At 34.6% G+C, this 27937-nt stretch overlaps 2 protein-coding genes across 2 annotated transcripts; both read right to left on the minus strand.

The window, feature by feature from the left end:
- Positions 1–681: 681 nt before the first annotated feature.
- LOC108771382 (Ribonucleoside diphosphate reductase large subunit) lies at positions 682–5460 on the minus strand. Its single transcript, XM_018536652.1, has 12 exons — positions 5402–5460; positions 5126–5325; positions 4917–5005; positions 4422–4599; positions 3937–4300; positions 3258–3553; positions 2950–3112; positions 2462–2850; positions 2199–2386; positions 1819–2127; positions 1541–1729; positions 682–1374 (listed from the first exon to the last, which is right to left on the minus strand). The coding sequence occupies exons 2-12, from the start codon at positions 5235–5237 to the stop codon at positions 1093–1095; spliced, it is 2559 nt and encodes an 852-aa protein (XP_018392154.1). The 5' UTR covers positions 5238–5325; positions 5402–5460; the 3' UTR covers positions 682–1092.
- Positions 5461–11685: 6225 nt separating this feature from the next.
- Positions 11686–27930, minus strand: Nf1 (neurofibromin 1). The gene is made up of 24 exons (XM_018536650.1): positions 27871–27930; positions 24654–24975; positions 23738–23956; positions 22959–23656; positions 22625–22855; positions 21234–21611; positions 20980–21166; positions 20754–20795; positions 20553–20626; positions 19513–20393; positions 19081–19385; positions 18320–18881; positions 17689–18237; positions 17388–17591; positions 15195–17306; positions 14976–15129; positions 14497–14755; positions 14289–14410; positions 14110–14214; positions 12923–12982; positions 12519–12724; positions 12254–12443; positions 11896–12119; positions 11686–11779 (listed from the first exon to the last, which is right to left on the minus strand). The coding sequence occupies exons 1-24, from the start codon at positions 27928–27930 to the stop codon at positions 11686–11688; spliced, it is 8238 nt and encodes a 2745-aa protein (XP_018392152.1).
- Positions 27931–27937: the final 7 nt, after the last annotated feature.

Below are 27937 nucleotides of genomic sequence, written 5' to 3' on the forward strand. Positions count from 1 at the left end.
TTTTTTTAGCAATTTTTGCATTTTCTTGTTCTTTCTTAGAGCGCTGCTTTTCCAATGCTTCACCATACATCTTTCACATTTCGGTAAGATAAAATCAACTTGAAATGGGTGACCATTTGAATTAAAGTATCATAAAAAAAAAATTAATTCTCAAATTTAGAAGAAAACTTTTTTTCTCACGATTTTATTCTAAAATTGATGTTAATTAGTAGTACGTACTTTAACAATCTAACCGTAATTAGGGAAAACTAACCGGTATGATCTAAATGATACTAAAGTTTTTAAACGAGTATGTATAGCGTCACTATTACAATAAATAAAAATCATCTTTTTATCTATTGTAAGCTTAGTGAACCACCAGCAGCCTCAAGGCTATTGTAAACTTGTGTCTGAGATATTAGAGATCTAGGCAATTGATTTTCAACAATACATTCCTTGTTTATTGAAAATCCTCTTTCCACAAATCTTTGATCATGACTCAGAATAAGGACCTTTTTCATAAAAACATACAAATTCTGAAAATTATCCTGACCCTGAAGTAAGTTTTTTCCAGAAATGATCAATTTTTTTTATTTTCCCTAACAAACTGCTTGCATAAATTAATTACTTCTTTCTTATAACAAACAATGTTAAATTCTTTCTTAATTTTATCACAGTCGATTTTATCGACAGTGGCGCCGTGATATAAATGAAACAGACACCGAGCTAAACAGATGTTCTAAATTTCTTTTTACAGCTATTTTGTTTTTTCAAAAATCTGCTAAATCCCTGACTTCTCTGACTTGTGCCAACCCTGTTTAAAATAGAAATTCACTGCTTTAGAAATACAAATTCATAAAAATTGTTTTGTTCATAACTTTTCAATGAGTAACGAGCGACGGAAAAGGTCAGTGATCTTGACCTCCTTGAGGGTCAAGGTCACTCGGAGGTCATTTGGAACAGGGTGTGTAAAGGTGAATATTTACCACATCTTTCATCCGTTTAACAATGGAATTAAATTTAAAATATACACTCTAAAAATATGCTTCTGTTTGCAGAACAAATATAAAAATCTTTATGAATTTTCGATACAAGCTCAAAAATGATAAATACTCAGGAGCTGCATGCCGTACAGGCCTCCTTATTTTTACGCGAGCAAGCAAGCATTGCTTCCAAGTTCTTACTTGCTTGTTGACTCAATTGTTTTCGTTTTTCACCATCGGCATCGTTGTCTTTGTTGGGTGATTGAATAGAAGTATTGTTGACACTAAAAGTGTTGATATTGGAAGCATTTGATTCAGAATTGCGATTCTGTAATTTTGATTTGTCCACTGTAAATTGTATAGGATTTGCGGCTGGTTTTATTCTCAAATAGTACATGCCAGTCTTTAGGCCCTGTAAGCAACAATTTATTTTTATACAAACTTATGCATTAAATTTTTTACGCTGTACGATGACAAGGTGTTAAAGTAATTTATAAGAATTAATCAATCACCTATCTGAGTAATGCATAAATTTAAGAAATTCTGAAACTGATAAAACAATTGGTAATGTCACTTACACTTCTCCAGCCGAAGAAATGCATCGAAGTAAGTTTCTCAGTTGTCGGATCTCCTATATGAATATTTAGAGACTGTGATTGATCAATAAAAGCTCCTCGATCGGCTGCCATTTCGAGAATTACTTTTTGTGGTATCTCCCAGACAATCTTATAAAGCTCTTTCAAATCATCGGGGATACGTTCAATATTCTGTAAAAATGCATATATACGCTTCCTTAGAATTATGCTCAAATAATTTGAACAATAAGAATATGTAAGAAATATTTAAAGACGTTTACTTGAACGGATCCAAAATTTGCGAGTATCTCGTTCTGCATATCTTCGTCCCATAAATTTCTAGCGGTTAAATCTCGCAGTAGATGTGGATTGACAATGACAAATTCTCCAGACAATACGCGCCTCACATAGATATTGCTTGTATATGGTTCAATGGATTCGTTATTCCCTAAAATCTGTGCCGTCGAGGCCGTTGGCATAGGTGCTATTAAAAGGGAATTTCTTATACCGTGTTCCGCGATCTTCGCTTTCAATTCACACCAATCCCATAAATCTGTTGGCTTAACGTTCCACATATCATATTGGAGGATCTGGAAAAGTTTTATTATTCAATTGCAATGTACTCTAAGACGTGTTCCATGATTAAAATATAAATACTTACTCCTTTGCTGACTGGGCTACCCTGATACGTTTCGTAAGTGCCTTTTTCCGCAGCCAATTCACAACTGGCTTCTAAGGCACCATAATAAAGCGTTTCGAAAATTTTAATGTTAAGTTCTTTCGCCTCTTTGCTCTCGAAGGGATATCGCATTAGTAGGAACGCATCTGCTAAACCTTGTATTCCAATACCTAAAATACACAATTTTCAATTTTATCGTGCGCTTTCTTGTATTAATCACATGAAACTTGTGGAAATAATGTTACCAATAGGTCTGTGTCTACGATTAGATGTTTTCGTTTCTTCGATAGGATAAAAGTTAACGTCGATGACTTTATCTAGATTACGAGTAACGATTTTCGCGACTGTTTTAAGTTTATCAAAATCGAAAGTTTTCGTGTCTGTATTAACAAACATGTTGACAGCGATAGATGCTAAATTACACACAGCGACTTCTCCAGGACCGGAGTATTCAACAATTTCGGTGCACAAGTTGCTGCATTTGATAGTGCCTATATGCTGATGATTCGATTTTCGATTGCAATGATCTTTATAAAGCATATAAGGTGTTCCGGTTTCTACTTGAGACCTGAGAATGGCGAGCCATACAGACCTGGCCTCCACTTGCTTTCTATAACGACCTTCCTTTTCATATCTAAAAGTGTTTTACATGTTAGTACATGAAAAATATAAATTATAATGTCAAATAATTGTAATTAAATAATTTATAGAAAAAAACTAGTAATACATATACCTAATATACAATTCTTTAAATTCATCGCCCCAAACATCAGCTAAGCGAGGAGATTCATATGGACACATTAAGCTCCACATCTCGTCATTATACACACGTTCCATAAAAAGATCTGGTATCCATAGAGCATAAAATAAATCTCTGGCTCGCATGTTTCCATCACCTGTTAAAAATCATGTTATACATTTCGAACCATAATAAAATATCACGGATATCATCATTCAATTTATATAATAAAATAAATCAATAACATTTTCAAATATTGATTTAATTGATGTATAAAAAAAATATTAATAAAAAAGAAATACCAATATTTCTCTTAAGTTCCAAAAAATCAAAAATATCAGCATGCCATGGCTCCAAATAAATAGCAAACGCTCCTGGTCTTTTATTTCCACCTTGATCAACATAAATGGCTATTTCGTTATACAACTTTAAAATGGAAATCATGCCATTCGTTGTACCAGTATCTTCTGCGTTTTTGGCACGAATACAATGTACATTGAGTCCTATTCCTCCAGCATATTTACTAATGAGTGAGCACTTTTTTAGCGTACTGTATATACCCTTTATACTATCGTCTTCGAGAGTTAAAAGAAAGCAGCTGCAAGAAAATAATTCTTAGTAAAATGATATATCTTATATTATTAGCATAAACGAAAAATACAAGGGACATTGTAAGAGTCATATAAATAAAATTTAAAAAGTTAGATAACACGTAACAGTCATGTATAATAATACATCATCTTACCAAAGTCTGAACTATACATTTCTAAAAAATACAATATTCTATAAACTACTTAACAGACTTTTGTAAGATGATGTATTATTATATATGACTGTTACGTGGTATCTAACTTTTTAAATTTTATTTATATGACTCTTACGACGTCCTTTGTATTTTTGGTTTATGTTTATATCAAGAGTCCTTTACCAATTTTTATATTTTATTATATTATTAGACTGATTAAACTTTTTTGTAATTACCTGGACATCTGCTGGTTATTAGTACAGGCATTAAATAGCGTTGGTGAAGCATGTGTAAAATATCGTTCGGACAAATAATTATATGTTTCTATGACTTTGTCAATGTCATTTCCATGAATACCAACAGCTACTCTCATCAACATATGCTGAGGCCTTTCGACTATCTTAGAGTTGATTTTCAGCAAGTAACTTCTCTCAAGCGTTTTAAAACCAATATAATTATAATTGAAGTCTCGATCGTATATTATGGCAGAGTCCAGTTTCTCTGCATTATTCTTAATAATATTATAATAATGTTCACTAATTATAGGAATATGTTCATTTGTGATAGGATTCTTGACATAATATAAATCATGCATGACCTCTGTAAGAATAAGAGATAAATATTAGTTCCAATCTAAAAAAATTAATATTAACTAAACAATAATCGAGAATTTTACGACATAGAAATTTACTTAAGTAAGTAAACGCAAAATGTACTATACCGCTAAAACTTTTCTTAGTTTCCTTATGTAAATTAGACACATCGATTCTTGCAGCTAATATAGCATAATCAGGATGATTAGTTGCCATTGTAGCTGCAGTTTCGGCTGCCAGATTATCAAGTATAACTGTAGTTACTCCAGAATATAAACCACGTATCACTTGAATTGCCACAGCAGACTATAAAAGTAAATGTTAATATTATACAAATTGATATTGCTAACTTTATAACTTTTTATTTATGTACATAACATTAATTTATATCTATTTAATAAATATATTTACATATGTATCTATATAATATAATAGAGCTTTTTTTGAAGAGATATATTCTATCCTTTTTAATATCATATTATGACTATAAAATTATATAAGAAAAAATATATTTATGTATATACAAACAATTAAAACTTTTATGAAGATACTTATACATTCCATCATTCTTTTCAATATCACATTATTTATCGCAAAATCATACAAAGAACAAAAATACTTACTGGATCTACATAATTCATATCCAAGTTATAACACTGTTTGGCAATTCTGGATGTAATTTTATCAAAATGAACATCTTCTTTACGTCCATCTAAAGAAAAGAATAGTGTTTAATTTTAATCTCTCCTTTTATCTCTAATGATTTTGTAATTATATAAATATATAACATTTATAATACAAATATGCTCTGTATTGTTAACCCATAACTTACTGCGTTTAATAACATGCATCTTTCCTCGCGCGGTTTCCTTGGCTGGCATTTTCTGGGGAGAACGATTACCAGTTTCCACAGAAAGCTTCCGAAATGTCGTATGTAAATCCATATTAACCGAAAACTGACAAATCGATGTTCTACTAACAATTCATTATACCCTTCTTCTTCTTTACTTAATGGCTCCTGATGGCTCCCGCCTTCAAATAACAGCAAATAATAATAAAGGAGGTCGATACGGCCAGATCACGTCTTCGACAAGTATCAAACACGTACCTATATCACTTTAAATTCCAAAAGCGTACACTAGTTCAGCCACAGAAAACAGACCTATTTATCTCGATTATCTCTTTATACGCTAACAATTTTAGGCGGGAAACGGAAGAACGTATGTTCGACATGCGCATTAAAATCGATTTGAGCCAATGGCGAACGTACTTCTGAAACGGCTCTTTTCAATCTGTAATCTGCACATTGATTGGATCGTGCATATAACTCCTTATTCGAGAGGGGTATTTAAATTTGCTTATTTTACCATTCCTCATAGTATTTATATCTACGAGCTTTTGTTGCAAGTTTTTCTTTCTTGCTTTATTTTAGATTTTAAAATTTGTTCAATTTCTGTTGTTACTTATTTCTGATGCTACTAATCCCTAGGTATAATAGGCTGATCTCTGGAAACTGCAATAAATCTTGACATTTCTCTGCAGCACGTAAAAATTACAGCAATATTACTTCGAAAGGTTGCAATATTTGTGGTAATATATATTTTCAATAAATTATTTAAATTTTAATATTGCAGCATGCATTATAACAGAATAATATTGCGCATTGTCAGTGTTTTCCGTTATCTATATAAAATTATCTAGATAATCATCTAGATGAAGAAATGGCTTTATCTTATCTTAGATTTAAAAAAATGTTATCTTTTTCAATTTATCTAATTGTAAGATTGTAGAAAAGTATTGTGTAAGAAATTTTTATATAAACAATCAACCTCCAGTAGTAGTAGTGATGAAGATTTTTTTCGCGATATAGACAAAAAATTGGGTACGTAGTTCGACACCAGTCATTCAAAGCGATATTGAAGTACTTTCATATTTAGAAAACAAATCAAAAGGATTAGATATTTTGAATTTATATCCACACACATTAAACAAATTTTTTAAAAATATAATACATCATTGCCATCATCAGCGCCAATAGAACACGTCTTTTTAGTTGCGGATAACAAATATTAATTCCATGTAGAAACCGTTTATTAGATGATATATTCGAAAAACTTTTATTTAAAAAAGATAAAGATTTATAAAATATAATACTTATAAAATATTTATAAAATATTTATAAAAATAATGAATATATTTTTTGTAAGATAAAAATTTTTTTAATTTCATCTTTTATCTAGATTAATATAAAATGAATTATCTTCATCTTATCTAAAATACATTTTTATGTAATTTATCTTATCTATATCTAGATAATTTTGAATTATCTAAGCGCAACACTGCGCATTGTATATATTGCTGCAATGTTGCTGTAATATTTCATGCTGTCAGAGTGTAAACTAAAAAATAGTCATGGCCGTATTCATTCGGGGATAATTTGATGGATCATTCGGATGTTAAAAATTAAAGAAATGATAAATAATGCAGAGTATACTAACTTTGTTAAAATATTTCTAAAATTAATTTTATCTATATACATATGACGACGCTCTCGTTAACCAGAGAGAAATATATAAAAATGTTTATAAAGAATACGTTCGTATATCGAACAAATAGCACAAACAATAAGAGTCACAAAACATTCGAGAATTTAAATCAATAAAAAAACGTACACATTTGTATAGTTTAACAAACAGCATTTTAATCTCGTGGATATTTACACAAAATTTTTCTCATTGTATTCGTATAGAAAGGTCAGATATAACCACGTCGTGAATAGATTCGATCAAGAGAATAGTACATTGTGTAACAGTGGGGGATAGTTGTTTATAGCGCCGACTATAAACAAATATGCCTCCACTCGCCACGCATATAGAATTTTTCATTACAAGTGGTCGTCGTAATGTGCCCTATACCGAAACGTTTTTGCGCAGAAAAGCGGGGCTAGAGAAATAACTCAACGGCTTGAGGTATTGGCTATTTCCCGCACGCAAAAGCGTTGAGGTATTGGGCACATTACGTGCACGCATAATGAAAAATATATGTATATTGTTTAATGACGGTAGCGCGAATCGAGAGTTCGCAGCGAATTAATTGTCTTGTGTGCGTATTAATTATACGACCTGCTGAATAAACGTTACATCTTACGTTCTTACGTATTCATGCGCTCTTTGCTCACACATCTACTTCATTTGTAGTAAAAAGAAATCCATTATTTTTCCATTAGATTTCATGAAAAAATAATGGATTTCTTTTTACTACACCTATAATATGATACTGCCGGACTATATTTGATAGCATTAATATGAAGAGCCCTCCAGACAATATACGGCCAACGTTCGGCAACATTAGCAAATATCATACACACATATATAATAATCTATACTGAATGTGAGCCAATATTTATAGCGAATGTGTGCGAAGTTAGCATATACAATGACCATATCGTCTAGAGGCACCATTCAACTTGCATGTACAAAAATTTATAACTGTAAATCAAACATATTTAATTATATACATGTGAAAGTATACATGCATTTAAATAACATCGAAAAAGTATTGCTTCGAAATTAAATTGCTAGTACAAAAAGAACATTTGACGAAAGATTTGCGCACGATTAAAAAAATCGATAACTCTCTCTTTTGTTTTATATTTAATTGTAAATTAAATTGTGCGTTTGTGTATGTGTAGAATAAAGCTAGATTTAATCATGTCACTTGCTTCAATATGCTCTAACATACTTCTACCATAGTTACACATTACCCAATTAGCATATCATATTTAAGAAACATTTTTTAAATGTTTATTCAATGTTTTTACAACTATTTTACATTAAATAAATGATTAAAAAATATTTTTTAAATATGATATGCTGATTGGGAACGAATGCGTTGGAGCGAGTGGAAGCTATGGTAGTAACACGCGTTAGAGTATACGACGTGATCAAATCAACTGTGTGAAAGTTAGAAGTGCGCATAAATTTCTTTTTGTTTTTAGTATAAAATCAATCAATGTTCGCTCTATAAGTCCGACATTATTCATACACACCTCATTTTTCATCAATCTTTACACACTAAAATTTAATATTTACATCAGATTTTTATCGTAGTGATACGCTCTAGAAATAATGCGAAAACGCGAAATGATTCCGAAAGGAAAATGCCGAACTAATCACAAATTCGAATATATGCGCATATGTATGTTGCAAATTTAAGCCATTATATCTATTGTTCTTATTGTTAATTACAGTAAATTAATCGCCTTATCTAATGCAGCCTAGACTGATTGAAACGCTTTGGTAAAAGACAACGAGACGTCTGATCACACGGCAGTTACGGTTATACTTAATAAATCCGAACTGCGCGAATTATTATAAATTAGTGAGTTTGTGAATGAATATTTAAAGTCAGCTTATACATGCCGTGATGATTACTAGATTGACATGTTTATAACAAATAAAATCACTCACACACGCACGCACGCACGCACGCATACGCACAGTAGGAATAAAGACTATGGGTAAAAAAAACATTGTAAAAAAACTTACTTCGAGCTCTTTTCGATATTAAAGTATGACTAGCGCACGTTTAGTAAGATCAAAGCTCATGTAATAGTAAATTAATGACTTGAACGTAAACTCATTCATATGTTAAGTACAAACTCGAAGAAAGCTCGGTATGTAGAAATCAATACATCAATTAGTAAATTTATTGATTTTCTATGACGCATTTTTGACCTCTAAAAACTTGTCTAAAAATACAGACGAACACAAAATCAATTTACAAAGTCGCCACGATTGTACAAACGTTATACAATACGCGCGTTATATACAAATACATCTCTCTCAAACTCCTATTAACAATCACTCTAGTGCCGTTAAGAAGCTACTATTCATTCTGCATAACTGCACAAAAATATCATTTCCACGTTTCTCCAATCTGACATTTATTACATTTATATATGTCACACTTTTGCTATGGCGTAAAAAAAAATTTACCTAAATAAATAAATGAAATTTAAATAAAACGGGGCGAGTATTCTCTTCGGCTCTTCTTTCGGTACGTACATCAAAATACTATTTTAACACGATACCTGGCACTTGGTATTCATGTTGCTAATACGTGCAAGATGTATCGATTTACATTCGACTACTCTCTCCCTGTTCCTTATTACTAAATATCCCAACGTATGTTACAATACAGAGAAAACATCGCTTGGTCTCGTTTTGTACTTTAATAAGTAGTAGACAATGTACACTTATATATATATATATATATACAGGGTGTCCCATTTTAATCTATCGGTCGAAATATCTCCTAAAATACGCCAGCTATAAAAAAATGTTTCAAATAAAAATGGAATGGTGTCGAGGGGGACACATTTTAGTCATATTGTTTTTTTTCTAAGTGGAGGCGCTAAAAAGATATGAAGGTCACCTCCACTTTTTTAAATGGAATTATGTAATTTTTTTTAGATAACGTGATTCCTCTAACTATTTTGCATAAAAGTATTAAGGTAGAGATACCAAAAAACCAATAATTTTCGAGATATTTTACACTTTATTTTGGTACATTTTGACACACAATGTTAAATAACTCGTAAACTGTTGACTTTTTGATTATCGTACCTTAATACTTTTGTGAACAGAATAATGAGATAAATCAAATGGTGTAAAGAAAACACATAGTTGCTTTAAAAATAATATGTATGCAAAATGGATAATTTTTTAAATACGCAACTATGTGTTTTCTTTACACCATTTGATTTATCTCATTATTCTGTTCACAAAAGTATTAAGGTACGATAATCAAAAAGTCAACAGTTTACGAGTTATTTAACATTGTGTGTCAAAATGTACCAAAATAAAGTGTAAAATATCTCGAAAATTATTGGTTTTTTGGTATCTCTACCTTAATACTTTTATATGCAAAATAATTAGAGGAATCACGTTATCTAAAAAAAATTACATAATTCCATTTAAAAAAGTGGAGGTGACCTTCATATCTTTTTAGCGCCTCCACTTAGAAAAAAAACAATATGACTAAAATGTGTCCCCCTCGACACCATTCCATTTTTATTTGAAACATTTTTTTATAGCTGGCGTATTTTAGGAGATATTTCGACCGATAGATTAAAATGGGACACCCTGTATATATATATATATATATATATATATAGTGTTTGGTTTCTTGTTTACACCTTGGTGTACGATTCTAGAAATTATTCGTCACGGAGCTTCGAACGCCTTGAGACGACAGGCGCCACTGGTCCAAATCGGCTTTGCAATTGATCTATAATATATGCAATGACATACACGAGAAGGAGCGATACGATTCTTACGTAAAAAATTACGTTTAGCATAACCACATTTTTAGGCCATTATTAGCTCAACAGAGACTAGTAAATAAAATGATAATTATTTACGATATTTTACAATCAGTTACTTAAAAATAAATTATAAACAATATCTTTTTACGGTAAAAGCGTCACGTTAAATATATACTATCTATGTAACAAAAAATTGCGAGTAATGCTTATTAAATTTTTATTTATCTATCTACTTTTTTCGCGGTTGGTTTACTGTGCGTCATTGAGATTCTATATTATATGTATTGTATTGCGATCCATGGCAATCTATTAAATTATACGTATAATTATGAGAAAAATATCGAACATATATACTCGTTGCTGATTCAACAAATTTTTTGACAAAAAACTGACTGTATATCATAAATATGATAAATCATTTTCTATCTGTAAATTATGACAAAATATTATATACTAATTTGTTTAAGTCCAATTTTACGATATAAAGCTAAAAAAATTTATACTGACAATGCAAATTTTCCAACTTCGTTGTAAAAGTGTTGGCAACATATGTATATGCTATAATATTCACTTAAATCTCGTAGCAACACTGTTACATTAAAACAGTAAGTTTTGTACTTACTAGGTTCATCGATAAAATAATCACAAGACTTAACCAGAACGCAAAGTTGTCAATACATAACGCTAATAAAAATAAAATAAAGTTCTTCAGAAATGTAGCGTTCATTGACTCACATTTCTGTATGCACATTATATCGTGATGTGGACGGCATTGTACTGAACTAACGGTATTGTACTAAACTGAGACATGTTGCAGCAGAAATAGGGGATAAACGTGTGCGAGGTTCTGTAAAATAAAATATTATCAAGTAGATTTCTTTCACAATTAATCAATACTGAATAAAGAGATAATAATATCTTCTAATTGGATCATTGGTGTCTCACCTATATTTACAACGCGATTATTTAGAGTTCGCACACCTCATCTGCCGTTGCAATTTTCGATTATTTTGCCTTTTATGCACACTTTTATCACATTGTCTGTCAGTATCATAAATTAATTGCTAAGAATGTAAATGGCCATCACTATCATCGCCACCTGTATCCTCAGCTCGACGCGAATCAACTGAATCGACTCGCTTGTTATCCGTACTATGACTGAAACATTCAATTCGCCTGATATATATATAGTATATATATACACTGTTACATATGCACAACATAATTTACACAAAGTTATAAAAGCGACAAAAATGATCTAAAATAAGACTCACTCTGCATGAGCGTCAATTTCTGTTGATACGCGAATTTGTTCTTGGACAGGAGAAGGTTTATTCGTTCTTGATGTAAAATCTGTTTGACAATTATTAGGCCACTTACTTTTCCTGATAATTTCCTCTTTACTATTTGATTCTTGTACCAAATATATTTCCAGTATTTCCACCATTGCTTTCAAACAATTAACAAACAACTCAGCATTCTCAGGCGTACAATTAGACTGTAAACGTATTATTAATTACAATACATTAAGGAAAATTAAGACTAGCTCCTTAAATCCAATTATGATTCTTAATACGTATTGAAACTAAATAACTAAAAAAATTAAATCAAATGCTAGATTTTCGAACTTACATTCGTATAAAGGCCTGCAAATCTCCAAAGACCCCGAAATCCGCAACTTTGCAAATAATGTTGCAAATGGTGCTGATTTGAGTCTTCACAGGCTATCATGTTTTGTATAATTGTTTGCACTGCATTCAGTATTGCTTGATCTTCACAAGAAGACAATACACTATTGATCTTAGCATCAAGCAAGTTATGTCTGCAAGAAGATATTCAACAAGTTGTTTATATTTGAAAATAGATATTAATATTGTTCCTATCTAAGAAAACTTACACAACTGAAAAAACTTTCGGAAAGACTATAGTTGCTTCCGCCAAATACTCATAAAGTATCCGCGTTTCGTTTTCGCTAGTGGAATATTTCACTAACGTGGCCAGCATAGTCAGCACCAAAGTCTGTGTTGAGAAGTCTGTTAACACTTCCGGATCGAGCAGAACGTTATTTTCATTGCTTAAACTCACTCTCGTACTCCGATCTCTCTGTAGCGTAAAAATACAAACACAATGACGTTTCTCATTATGTCGACTCACGTTAAGATTAAGAAATTAGATATTTTACTCATATAAGACATTTTCATATTTTCCACCATTAATATTATAGTTAAACAATGCATTTGAAACTGCATTTGAAAAAAAGGAGGAAAAAAAATGTAAAAATTATTAAAATGATAAAAGTACCTGCTGTTCTGTGTTGTTCGCCGACTTGTCGTCCTTTGCGCTCGGCACGCTCAAGGATCGCTGCGATTTAAATAAAAGCCGGCCAGTCTTGTTAGTGACAAGTCGCACGGTGTTTAATATAATCCAGGCAGGCACAGGCAGGCGCGGGCACACACCAAGAGAGTAAACCAAGATGCACGGAGGAATAAAATAATGTTATATGCGCAACGAGTTTACTAATACTAACTGAGAGTCGGATAGAGAAGTATAGCAGAACAATAGAAGAACCATCACGCGAAATTTCGTTCAATTCGTGCTCAAAAGCTGAGGTTTCAATTATTTTTCATGTGCATCAAAAAACTTAAAAATATAAATCATAAGTGAAAACTTTCTAATCAAGAAAATTAATAAAGTAGGAAACATACTCAAATTATATAATCACATAAATTTTTAGATGGATAGAGATACATGGAAATAGATAAGTTTTACTGTAATTTCGTAAATAACACTCACACACACACACATACACGCACGCACGCACGCACAAATTTTTAGGCAATAGATTTTTTGATAACTATAAGATATTCCTTAATGGCAAAAGTGAAAGATTTTTATCAAACAATTCGAAAAGCAAAACGATAGAGAAGCAATACACTGTAAAAAATAAAATGTTAATTTTAACTCAAAGACGTTGAGTAGATTTTCTGAGACATCCAAAAATGTTAACATTAACACAAAAATGTTAATTTTAACATTTTTGCATGTCTCAGAAAATCCACTTTGAGTTAAAATTAACATTTTATTTTTTACAGTGTATTTATCGCAAATTACGCATATGAATATTTTATGAGAGAGATAGTTCATATATTGTACGAGAGTAAGCTTTGAATCATTTCACTTCGTGCGAGCATCAATTCTTTTAGGATCATGCAGTGCATTGTTCCAAAGTAACTTCATGCTCTCTGTATGATCAACAACGATTTCTCTTAAACTTGATGAATAAGTGAGAAATTGTGTGTGCGAGAATGACGCTACATTTTGTTCTACATAAATAATTGAAAAAGTAAAATTTTCAGGGACGGCAAAAGTTCATATTGTTACAATATTTCCAACAAACAAGTAAACTATACGCGTTGCTATAATTATCGCTGTAGCTTATAAAAGAGAAATTCTTGAACATATGCGCGCGATAATCACATAATTTATACCTGTGCAGATTGTTTTTGTTGTTTTGCTTGAGTAAGTGCTGATTGATCCAATAAATCCCAAGTCTTCTGTCTTCTACTTGTAGGATTAGAAACTCCAGGTATTTCCTGGTACGTATACAATTTCATACAATTATATTTTATGTACTCTATATTACGACAAATAGGAGGAAGATAGTTACCGTATTTCGCGACGGTAGAGTATCAAGACCATCCGAACTGCCTGACGAATCGTGCAGACTTTTGTCAAGCGAGTGTCGGATGTGGCATCTGCTACGAACTTCTTCTGACACAGCCACTAACGCTGCAAAATAAAATTTGTATAGATTTTTTAAAGTCTCAATTGATATAAATATCGATTTTCCGATCTTTCTCTTAAATCAAACATACCGGTTAAGTAAGGGACACTTTCAGGCGTTACTTCAAATTTATCCCTTTTCGAGGGTTTAGCTACAATTGCCAGTAACATGTTCAATACTCTGACCGTTCTGGTGACTGTAGTTGGTGTAGGATGCCTGTAGCCTTTTAGGAGATGACCAACCAGCGCGAAATGAAAGTTAGACTTAAAGGACAAGCCCACAGTGTGATCCAATTGTTTAAACTGACATTCCAAAGGTTCACGCGTTGACATCATTACGTGTTCTAGTGTCTGGAAAGAATAGTAGCAGTTTATTCTCTATTATTCTGTATATTGAGAGATTTAGTCCGGATCTACAATAGAGTTCTAAGCCTAAAGCCATAAGAAATGGATGACCCATAGTCGATTATTCTCTTCGAATTCGACTGTAATTGGTTAATTTCTTAAAACCTAAGGCTTAAAATACATATTGTAGATCCGGAGTAATCAAAATTCGAAAGGAATTGCGAACCTTCTCTTCGAAAGTGCCCTGCGAATCAAGTGTATGCAAATTCTGTTCTAGAAGGGCTAGGCCGGATGCGTATAACGACGCTTCATCTAACTCTAGAACGGATGTGGCAACCCAGAATAAATACTTATGTATTGGCGATTCCTTAACAGAAAACGGTAAAACAGATTTTATATTAAATGTTAAAGAAAAAAAGAACGATCTCCAAGATCCTAAATGGGGAAGAAACTTACAGGTCTCAGAAGAGGTTGCAATCGTGTTAAACACATAACAATAGCCTCTATAAGATTGATATCGTTGAAACTTTCGAGCGCCTTCATCAGTATCTTCAGCAATTGTTTCATGTCTTGATCCGTTATACTTTTGCTGATACAACCGAAAACGATGAGCGCCCTCGGCTGCAAGGCCGGGTTTAGGCAAAAAGCGAAGTTTTTCGCCAATAAGATCCACGTTTTTAACCAATCGCATTTCGGAATATCCCGCATGCAAGCCTCTATAATCTCCAAAAGAGCGTCGGTTATGACTTCCAAACTGGTTAAATAAAGCCTCTCCTTGTCCTGCGTTCCGTACGCGCTTCTTTGATCGCTACTGAGCCATTTTTCATTCGCGGGTTTATTGTTGGAGTTTGGTTGTTTGTAGAAGGCTGTGCCAGCAGCAGACTTTACCTTATTGATGCCGAACAACAAGTAAAATTTCGGCAATGAGAATTCGTCTAGACTCATCCGTAGGATCCTTTGTGTGTCTTCGGAAAACGCAGGCGAGCTGCACGTGCATAATGAATGAATGCTATTGATCACTAAACCATGAGTGGAAGCTCGCATAGTCAAACTACCCGAACATACGAGTAACGTCACCGTATGAAAGATATATGGTAAATGTTTCCCCACGTCCAGACAATTGTTGAAGGATAACATCAGAAGATACCTCGCTAGGATCGCTATATCACTCCACATTATATGCTGCTCCAACTGTGTCGTCGGTGACATGCACGTTTTGTCCACTATTCGACATACTTTGTTAATCAGTTTCTTGGCGACCAATTCCACGTTACCGGACGCCAGAGCAACAGCGGTATCCGCCATAGTTTCAGCCATTGGCGAACCCAAGCCGTATCGTGCACTACGCTGTAAAAAAATATCAAGAACAACATCTATCAGTTCCGGCAGCATGCCGATTGTGCTCCAGATCTTGGCCTGTATACTCGGATACATTTCGCTTTCCTGAACGGTTAATGTAATCAAGTCATCCAAGATCTCTGTAACTTGTTTCTGCCGTTTGCCTTCGTCGTGGGGTTTATAAAATCGCACGAGATTGCTGAGCCACGGCGTCATATATTCCAGGCATAAATGCTTCAATTCAATCGTCGATTCCCTGAAGCCTTGTATACATTCTTTGAGAAACTCAAGCGTGAGATGCGGATCATTCGCTGCTAAAGTCTCACTCAAGTGCTTGATAAATATAGTGTTGTTCGATGGTATACAGATACCAGACGTCTCTAACAACTGATTCTCTATTTTCAAGCCAAACGTCGCTGTGAGGGCGCATAGGTGATTGTACGCGGCGGTCCGAAGATTAGGATCAGGACTACCGAGATTCAGTAAAGCCATGTTCAATAGAGTACCGGGCACGTCTTTAGGCCTGATTTTCGAGTGAACGGACAAGGAATTCGGATGCGATAGCGTCCAGCGACTTCTGATATGGGCTATATTCTGGACAATGCTGTTGCAATCATTGTGGGCAAAAGTCAAAGGTCCTGTTTCGTTGGAAATACCTAGTACGAACGAATTGTCATCCACTAAGCAAACCTCGTCTATCTCGGACGCATAGTAGACATCGTTTAAGAGAACGGACTGCGATAACACTTTAGATCTATCTATATACGTTATCTGTAGCGTCGTTGGTCCGATCTTCACGGATACTCTCATTTCTTTATGAGACAGTTTCAAGACGCCAGTGAAGACTTTCAAGTCTTCATCCAGAGATAATGTTGCTCCGGGTAATTTTTGTTGTTCGACTTCGATCACGTCGTTCAATTTCCCTTGGCCATCGATAAAAACAATTTTTCGATTACCTTTCAACGGTGCTAGGATGTTATCATGATACTTTGTATATTCACGTACCCAGTTATTACAATTATAAATGTATACCGCGTGAAGATTTTCATAAGCTACTGCAGGTAAAATGTAAAACCATTTTTGCAAAAATTCAGTCCTAAACCGATTATCTGAACATGTGTGAGTGAGATCGATGACTACATCATATGGAGAATGATAAAAAGGTTTTAAAGTTAGAACGACGTGATACATCAGTATATCGCCATTCGTTTCGTCAAGTCTGAAAATCGAAGTTTAAATAATAAATTCTTCGCTATACCTTTACCGGTATTTTGTATATGTTATAACAATTTGTACTTACTTGAATCGTCGTGAAATGTAGTAAAATACTGGATAGCCTTGTTTGCTGGTACCTGCTTGATAAAAGATATTCATGCTTTGGATACTTTTAAAATCTTCTCTCTCGCGCAAATTATATTTTGACGCCATCTCTTCAAAATTAGTCGGCGACATGGGTTTATTTGCCCATCTCGACATGCGAACATAAGAAGTAGAAAAAAGTGAGCTAAAATTGAAATATAGAATCAATTAGCGATTCGTACTAGCCATAGGCGATAATGACGTAACCAAAATTTAAAAATAGTTTAACAACTAACACTCACTGAGAATCAACCGGTTTATGCTCGGGTGGCCCAAGATATGCTAATAACGTAGCCATTTTGTCAAACGGTCTCCTTCCGACAGCTTTATGATCTCTACTACTACTAAGATAGTCTCCAATTTTCTCTTGATGATTCCACAACAACCTATGCAACGCCAATACATTGGCATCCGAAACGAATGACATAGGATGACTGGTTTGATCAATTGTCTCGCAATCCGATGCTATCTGTATGATGAACCGTCGACCGATCTCAAAGTGCGTCCTCAAGAAATTGTTAAAAGGCAACATGTGCTGCTCTTTGCTAAATTCTACATGATTTGCAATGTTCTGCAATATTTTCGACATAAGCATTAGACCTCGTTTAATTTCATGTGGTACTGGTTTATTTATAATACCCGACTCTTGGGGTGAGACGATTGCAGGATTAATAAAACGCAGAAATATCACCGTTCCTACGGCTACAATGTTACTTTGGGGAGATTGCGGAAATCTCTTGCATAATACTTGATATAGGCAGTGACACATCGAGCGTAACTGAGAAGGAAATCTGAAAAGAAAATTGGGATTTGAACGTTGTGTGTGACATTATTGTATTATATACTATAAGTTGTAATAAAACAATTACTCACGTATCTGCCGACGATACGATAGCATTAAACACTTTTTGTGTCAACATGATTAAGTTGTCACCGTTTTGTTCAATACTTTCACTAGGGTCAATCCTTGCGCTATCTACTTCAAAACTAATTGTTGAGTTGTCCAGCAAAGGTGTAATGAGAGGCTCGAGTAAACCTTGCAAGTAACTAGTGCCATAAATTTTAAAGCAGAAGGACATAATCTTACTTCCCAGAGTATTACCGCGAAAAAGAGTATGGAGACAATCGGTTAGCTCGACTTCTCGGTACAGCATATTCCATAATAATGGCGATAACAAATGCTTTGCGTCAAATAGGGTCACGAAGACGCGCGCCAACTCATCCATTTGATTCGTCGTCACTACATTAGCCAGTGCCATGGCGATAGGCAATTCACCTTTATCACTGATCATTGTAACAAGTTGAACCAACTGTTCGTATCTGTCCGCTAGGACAGTTTCGGCGAGAGTATCAAATTCCGTTCCCTGTTGAAGAATTTTAGTCAACACTTCCATAAATGCAGCTCGTGTCTGCAGATCTGTGTTGTAGCCCAAATCTAAGTAAGAAAAAAGTTAATGTTTAATAATAAAGACATTAATTTGTAATAATTATGAATTATTGAAGAATTGTGTCTAAATAAGTAATAGTAAATAAAATTGAAAGCAGGAGACACATGTCTTTACGATTATTTGTACATAATCTATTCTTCTAGAAAACTTTCAAATTAAAACCGTATAAACTGTTTTATTACGTACGTATGGAGTGCCTTAAACCACTGTCTATATTTGCACTAAGAAGATTACTCATAGCTTGAATAGCAGTGTTGCGCAAAATGGCTACTTTGTTAGTTGTTAAAGTAGGCCGAGGTACAATATCTTTGTCCTCTGATGTTGATGATAGACCGTTGCAGTAATTCATTAATTTCATAAAAAGCGTAAAATATTTCGAAAACAGTTCAGATTTTGCTTCCATCAATTCAACACGGTCAGAATCTTCAGGTTGTAGAGGAAGTCCACGTAATAATGCTCCTACTGCCTCCATGCTAGCCTGATCCAAATCTCTATAGAAAATTACATGACAGATGATATACAATATCATAACTTTTGATTTTTATTTTCAACATTATTATATGTATATTAGGTATTATATATTAATATAATATAATATGAAGTAAAAAAGATATTTACGTGGCATAAGTTAGGATATCATTGGCAGTTGTTGAAGAATGAGGATGTGTACACATTACCCACTCAGTCAAATATTCAACTAATTTGTTACGAAATTTCAACTCCTGTCTAAATGCAAGATCGTCCCGTCTCTTCATCATAGCTTCAACCAGCTGGCATAATTTGGTTTTAATTAAAATCGAATGCACCGTCTTGTCCAAATGCCTGACATACCTAACGATTGCCAACATCATGCCTTCGATACTAGTCACTCCGAGATATTCCGATGGTTGATCCGTCGTTGAATCCAGAATATTTTTCATTATAAATATAGTGTGTTCGATAAATTGTGTGTTTAAATCCGACACGACTACATGGCCATGTGGGTCAAAGAACTTTTCGACAAAATTTTTTATTTGATCGAACAATATTGGATATAGAGCAGGGCTCATTTCGTGTGCGACCAACTCCTTTACGTGTTTCTGTATCTGAGTGCCAAGTTTTTCATTGTTGCAAATTAATAATCGTAGTAAGTTAAATACGAATTGTGTTACTGGACAACATTGTGCTTCTTGATTGGAATTTGATAAACCTGAGACAGAATCCTGTTGTTTTATCAAACCTTTTTTATGCTCGGAATTAAAAGGGAATACGCCATATGGTGGTCTGTTAGGTGAACGACGTTGTAGACATACTCCGCCCAAAGCGCAAAGAAATCCTGTCATATTAGCCCACTCGTTAATTTGTTCTTCCATTTCGTGCTCCGAATTTTGGTGCGCCGCTCTTCGTTTTACATTGCCGCGACAAAACGGCTCTACCTGTACGTCTTCAGTTTTGCTTTTAGGATAACTGGACAACTGTCGTGAAGTCGCTTCCCAATTTTTAAATGTTTCTTCCCATGCCTAAAAATATGAATGTAAAATCTGTCAATTTTAAGATCGGATTATGTATGATGTTTTATGTTAAATCATATAATTTATATTATGCTATTTTATATACGTAGCGATAGATTTCATTATTACACATAAGTACAAAAAATAGATATATATTAGTGTACGTACTGGTTGTATACCATTTATGCAATATTCGATCTTTCTCAATAAAGATAATATTTTCTTTTGTAATGTGACGCGCCCTGAAATAAAAAGAGATGTTCAAATATTGTATCAGTACAATTTCTTGAGATTTAATAATCAATTTATTAGAGAAATAACAACAAAAACATAAGAATAATGAACAAAATTGGAGACAAAGAGACTCACCGTAATTATATTCCTGATAATGTAGTCTAGTCTCCCCGTGGGCTGTTATAATAACAAGATCTTTAATATTTTACTACAGACGAATAAATATTTAAATATTAAATATTAATTAAATATTAATTAAAGTAGAAAAATTAATTCACAAAGATTCACAAGTGAATCTAGGAGAACATTTTTCTCTCCATCTGTTCTGAGTATTCTCATAAAATCGTTAGAGAATACTCACCAGAGAGCAACACGGTCGAAGCTTGCGCCAATTCTAAATACACCTGATAATTCGGAAGCAAACAGGTCACTGCTACTCCGTCGCTGCCACAAAGAATTTCAGCCTCTTCGCATAGTAGTGCAAAACACGACATGGATACCAAAACAGCCTCTATGTCTATACTCCATAAATACATCAAACACACGACCTAAACATGTCAAGTTTCCCAAATTAATTCTAATTAGCCATATTTTGCAATAGTTAAAAGTCTGTACCTCAAGTTTAACATGTGCTTGTTTACTAATCGCAATGTGGCTGTCTACATTCGCATAATCTTTATATTGAGAAAGGAAACCATTCCTGCAACTCAGTATCTCGCGAAGCCATTTAAGTATAGTCGTATAATTGAAAATTTGATGTTGAATTAATTTCTGAGAGATCGAGAAAACGACTTGCGAACTGGCGTCCCAGAAAGTGTCGAGCGGCGCTTCTGGATTCCACGCTTTGACCTTATCTGGGTGATGTAGTACTAACAAAGCCTCCATCGCTTCATGGGCGATATCTGGCATTGTGGGCTGATGGACTAATGAGACAAGTCCATTAATCAACTCTAAAGTGGACCTTTGTATTTCATGACCAGCTGTGCCATAACTCTGTAAAAATGTTAAATTAATATAAAAGCCTTTAGACATCTTATCAATATTTAGTTTGTATATACATTTATTCTATAGGACAGCGAAAGGTGGAGACGATTCGAAAATCGACCGAAAATTGCATACACTTTATGTATGTTCACTTTGAACTGGCACCTTTAATTAATAATATATCAGTTATTTTTCATGGTAATATATTATTATTAGATAAAAAGGTTTAAATTTTTAAGGATCTTTTTTGAACATGGCTTGACCTTTTCATTTTTATACAGCTGTACTCTAAAAATTAAGATATCCTAAAAAAATCATATAAAAATCAAAAGAAAAAGTCAAGCCATGTTCAAAAAAAGATCCTCAAAAATTTAAACTTTTTTATTTAAGAATAATATATTACCATGAAAAATAACTGATATATTATTAATTAAAGGTGCCAGATCACAATATAAAAAAAAAAAGATTAAAAAATATTATATAACGAAAGAGATTGAAATACAGTGAAAGAGAGGGGTGGTGGGGATGGATGGTGAAGGTAGGAAAGGGGAGGGGGAGAGGGTGTGGTGGGTCGAAGTTGGTGGTGTAAGCGAAAGGTGAGAGAGGAGAGAGGTGCACATGACTACGAACGAACAGAAGGAGAAGACGTTACTTCACTTGAACGATTAAAATTTTTTTTAGCTCAAATTACTCGTGGCGATGCCGCCTTTCAGGACATATTACGTGCGATTCAAAATTTTTTATATTTTAGTAGTTATGCACTTCTCAAAAATGGACTTTGGTGGCTCGAGATAAGAGACTTGTAGTGTCTATTATTAATCTTTTAAACTTAAATTAGTTTTTTGAACATGGCAGGAGACACTACTGCATCTCCTGATCTCAACTGTTGATAAGTGTATATGTATATATATTTTTAACTAAGTATACGTGAGTAGCAAATGCTATATTTGTACTTTTCATCGATATTCTACTATAGACGCTTGTATTTACCACCGTCCAATATTTATTCATAAAGAACGTACATGCAACATTAACATGGGGTCCACGTGAATGAGTCGCACCATCATCAACAACAAATTTTTGGAATTGGCCATCTCCTCTTTAGGCTTGAGAGCAAAATTGTGAATCATACGCAACGGCGTATTCCACATACAGTTCTGCGTCACCTTGTTCAGGGTATCAGTAAACATATTTCGGAGATCTGTGCCGTACGAATAAACAAGACTGGTCTCCGGCCACCACGGTAATCTCGGCTGTGTAAAGATTCTGAAATATGACATCAAAATTGGTCAGACTTTCCAACAACTTGTAAGATTTTCATTCGTAATCGCTACGAAAAGAAAATATTTTCGGCACTTGCTTGTATAATGAGCTGACTAGGACGAATTGGTATGTTGATGGGTAGTTGATATTCAGGCAAAACTTAAAAACTTCATTGTTGAGTGGATGAATACGAAAGACGCTAACAAAGGAATCGATCATCAAATCGATGTCCTGCACGTTATAATTCTGTCCACGTGAAAATGGTTTCGAGGGGTTGAAGAGAAGGCTCATTAAATCATCCATCAGTTGCTGCACCAGAATTAGGACAACGTTGGTGACAGATTCATTGCTGACATACGTGGCTGCTTTAATGAGATTAACGCATGTAACAGCCGCGGCCTCGGACAATTGGCGACTAGACGAACTACCGTGCATTCTTAGACTACGCTTCACGCTGTCGACGAACTGCTTCTTTTTCAAATATCGTGGAGAATCGGGTGGTCCAGAGTCAGCGTTAACGATTTCCAGTACCTTGGGCGAGAGTATCAACAGCATCATCTGCAGCGGCCAAACGGAAGCCGCGCGACTTTTCTTCTCGGCGACAAGTGTGTCGAGAATATCGAATAACTCCTCGCACGCCTTACTGAGATCCTCGTTAGGCTGCTTCTGTATGTCGGCGAACTCCTGCGGATACGTGTCCATCCAATTCCAGATAGCTTTCTCCAGCGGATTCATAATCACGAGATACGCTGACTTCTTGCCAATTAGTTGCCGGACTTTCTGTATAATTTCTGCAGCGATAGCACGTAAACGCGCGCGTAAATGTACAATGTATTAAATTTTCGTGTGTCTCGTTAATAATCATCGCCTACCGTTCAGTAGCCTGGTCAATCTGTGGACATCGAAATTGATATACTGCATTAACTCGATGTCGCTACAATCTGGATTTTCGTCCCCGCTACTGGACAATTCCTGAAGCCTGGCGGATATTCGATTAAAGACTGCATTAAAGAAATTCAAACTTAAGGCGAACAGTACTTTGCTCGCTAAATCCCTGATCATTTTCGTCTGGGAACTGTCGTAGGGCATGCCTGCAAAAAAGTACAATTATCCTTGATGATTTAAGAAACTGGTAAACATGCATTTTAATTCTCGTGTACGATCAAGTATCATTGTATTGTTAAACAAAATTATTATCCAATTTACTTTCTTTGTTTTTCAACTTATGTTAAACAAAAAATATTTTTTGATAATTATTTTAAAATAATTTTATTATAAATTTTCAAAATACTCATCATGTACTCACAAAACAAAAATTTATTTCTTTTTAATTTATTATAAAATGATTTTATTACATAAAATTAATCCAAAAAGTGACTTCATATAATATGAAGTCGAATATATTTTAATAATCTTAACCAAAGTATTAAATTTATTAAAATTCAGAATATATTTTGAATAAATTTAGTGCTTTTGTGATGAACTTATGATACTCTTGAAAATCTTCAGAGTGGAATTTAATTGTAAAGAGTGACAAAGAATGACAATTAAACTAGTATTGCAAAAGAATGGCACAATTGGCAATTTTTAAGAGTAAAATTTCACACTTTAGGCCCCACTCCAAAGATTTGAGAAATTACATTTGCGAATATATACACATTTGAAATTAAAACAAGAAGTGTAATTGCGTACAGCATGTACTTTTCTGTATGTACGAATCGATTCTGTAAATGTCGTTACATGCTCGGTTACAACTTAAATCTCAACAATTCTTCCTGTTCCGCTCACCTATGAACTGGCATATCTCCCGAAGCAGCAGTTTCACGTTCATCGCCTCCTCGAATTTCGTTGTGTCCTTTGGTGTATTCGCCAAGCACTTCTCCAGGGTGTCCAAAACAATAATGATGGACTCCTGCCGGTCTTGATCCTTGGATTGGAACGGCCGCTGACTGCTTGTGCTCGGCGTCAGCTCGTTGACTCGTTGCAGCATCTTCGTTAGACCGGATATAACGAGGGAGAAACGGTACCGAGAGATCTCTATTAGACATTTCTTGCTCCTCTTCTCGTTCACCCGAGAATGGGGATTTTCGGGACCGGAACGACATGGCAGCTGTATTTAAAGAAGTATTGATTAAATCTTTAATATTTTTCATATGAAACTTTGGATGTGACAGTAATATAATCCTATCTAACATGGAAGTAATAACTCCTTTTAGGTGTACTTGAGGGTGGTTGGAATTATAATTTAGGTATCTTCCTGAATTCGTCGGTTTTTTGTATACGTTAAAGATAATATGACCATTCTCTATTCCTATTTTAATATCTAAAAATCCTATCCAACCATCAATACTGTCTTCCATTGTGAATTTGATTCTGTTATGTTGAGAGTTAAAGAACGAGTGATCTCTTAGATTAGACGGATAATTTTTTTTTTAATGTTCAATGTAACAAGAATGTAAATATAAGTATAGATATATGCAGTGACCAGATGAGTAGTACTGCTGGATGAATCCATTCTCATCTCCCGTGGGTACGGTGATTATTGGGATGTGGAGGAGACACGCCATGAAAGAGGCTGCATCAAGGGTGAAACGTAACGCACTTCGAAACAATGCTGACGACAAATTGCCTGGATATTGGGAAACATCGGTTTTTAAGTTTACACACTCGTGCGCGACCCAATCGATTCCGGTATTCCCTTTTGTTCGACGTGTCGGGCAGCGGGCAGCGCGGTTAAGCTGTGCGTAAAGGGAATGCAACGTTCATTCATGGATATCCGTCCCCATTCATCGACTCGTATCAAACAGGACGAACAGTAAGAGGATTCTTGTATCATTCACCGTCATTTTTACTAGAGTGGGCGGACACGAGCGCAGAATTTCATCCTGAAATTTGTTTAATTCGTCCAGAGATTGTCGAATGATCGTCTTATGTCCGTTTCTACCAATGTAGATTAACTTTAATCTCGGTTTAACTTACCGTTTCATCTTTTTCTAATTTTTAGATTTAGAAAAAAACGAAGAGCAAATTGAACCGAGATTAAAGTTAATCTATACGTTGGTGGAAATGGGCGTTATAGTTTTTCACGAATACATATACTGCTTCATGAAGATTTACATATCGCTTTTGCAAAATAACGGGGATTTTGTAATTTTGGAGCGTAAAAACATTTCCCAAATTATGTTTATTCATGTCAATCAGCGAAATAACTTGATTCGCGAATCATAAATGCTCGTTTCTACTTATTACTGTATAGGCACTGTAGAATTATCTTTAATCTTGGTTCTACTCGTTTTTCATCTTTATCTAGTTCTAAGAACTAGATAAAGAATAAGGAGTGAATTAACATGAGATTAAAGTTGATCTATATTGACAGAAATGGACAAGAGTCACACGAGTTTACACCCCGCACCCCCTAATAGATACGTTACTGTATATACACCTTGATTGAGCTGCTCTCACGGCGAGATTGACTGGAGGCGGAGGGGGCGAAGGTCAAACCGCACGAGGAGAGCCGGAGGAGGAGAAGGAGGAGGAGGGGCCATCTTTGCAAGAATGCATCTTTTCATGAATGAACGAATCAAGGAGGGAAGGAAAGACATCATATTCTCGGGCACCAGTGATACTCCCCCACTTTATTGATACGCGATCGAAACGTCTGTACGATTATAGACGTTTGTTTTTCTTTTTTTAGTTGAAAAGATGGATCGCGTAGGTGTTCGAAAAACCAGTTCAACTCGAACCTTTTCAGCTACGTCTGACGAATACTATATAGATCAACGATTAATCATATGATGGTTTAATAATGGAAAATCTACCGTGGTATTTCTCGAAATTGTATCAGACTTAAAGAATTAAATGAGATAAATCGTAATAATTTTCTTTTTATCAACAGGTATATATTCTGTCAGTGTTTCTGTAGGTATTATTTAATATCTGATTTATGTAAAGAAAAAACTTACATTTGTTTTTAAATGTAAGATTCTGATATATGCCACCCTTCGTTATAACAGTGTTCCAAAACTTGATTGTTTTCAATTGTAAAAAATTTTGTTATTAGATTTTATTATTTTTATCTTTGTTTTTATTGTTCCAAAATTGTATTAAATATTCGATCGATTTCCTCTCTGTGTTTGTAAAACTCAATTTATGTCATACACCTAAAAATCGCACGCAACACAATTTTATAGATGTCTTGTAAATAAATATGAAGCAATATGAATTTTTTCAGAAAACCTATATGTCCGAAATACAAATATTGATTGTAGAAATAATTGCTAAATTGTAGAGACAATTGCTAATAAACTTTCTCACGCCCCCACGTAACGATGCCTTGAAAATATTGCAAACATTTTAGCCGTTCTATATATTTAGCTGTTCTAAAACTATATGTTCTTGAATTGTTTCTTATACCGCGTGCTTGCTTCAAATATTGTACACATCCCTGATACTCAATTCTCAAATTCAAACTAAGTATATTGCGAGTGTATTAGGAGACAAAACGTTGACCAAGTATCGTATCGTATAGTAGGTACAGCCGGCTGTCAAACGCATCCTCGCAGTTGTTCCCGAAGTTTAGACCATTTGTTCGAGAAAAATTATACCCCTGCACCCCGCGTACCACGAGTGGTATAAGAGAGAAAGAGAGAGAGGGGGGGGGGGAGAGAGAGAGAAGGAGAGAGCTCGAAATTCGATACTGGGAGAACGGAGGGCGCGAGTATGACGGGAACGAGGTCTACGGCGAGACGGTGCCGGTGTGGTCCCAAAGATGCGCCCCATGAAAGGCGTTTTACGCGAGGAGTCGAGACGAGCAAACGTACGGGCAAGGTACCGTAAATGCATCGTGACATTAGAAGGAGAAGGAGGTAGCTGGAAGGGGGATGGCGAGAGCGAGAGAGAAGGAGAGGGAGAGAGGGCGAGAGCACGAAACGGGAACGATCAGGAAGCGCGAAGGCAAGGAGGTCGAGGAGCTTCTCTCGAATCGGAGCATCCGCCAATCGCCCACCTGATCCTCGAAACGCGCGAGCACTAAACTCGCCCACTCCCCGGGCTTTTGCGTTCCCATCTCCGTC

Source organism: Cyphomyrmex costatus, unplaced genomic scaffold (assembly GCF_001594065.2).
Source record: "Cyphomyrmex costatus isolate MS0001 unplaced genomic scaffold, Ccosl1.0 scaffold1577, whole genome shotgun sequence".
Lineage (NCBI taxonomy): Eukaryota > Metazoa > Arthropoda > Insecta > Hymenoptera > Formicidae > Cyphomyrmex > Cyphomyrmex costatus.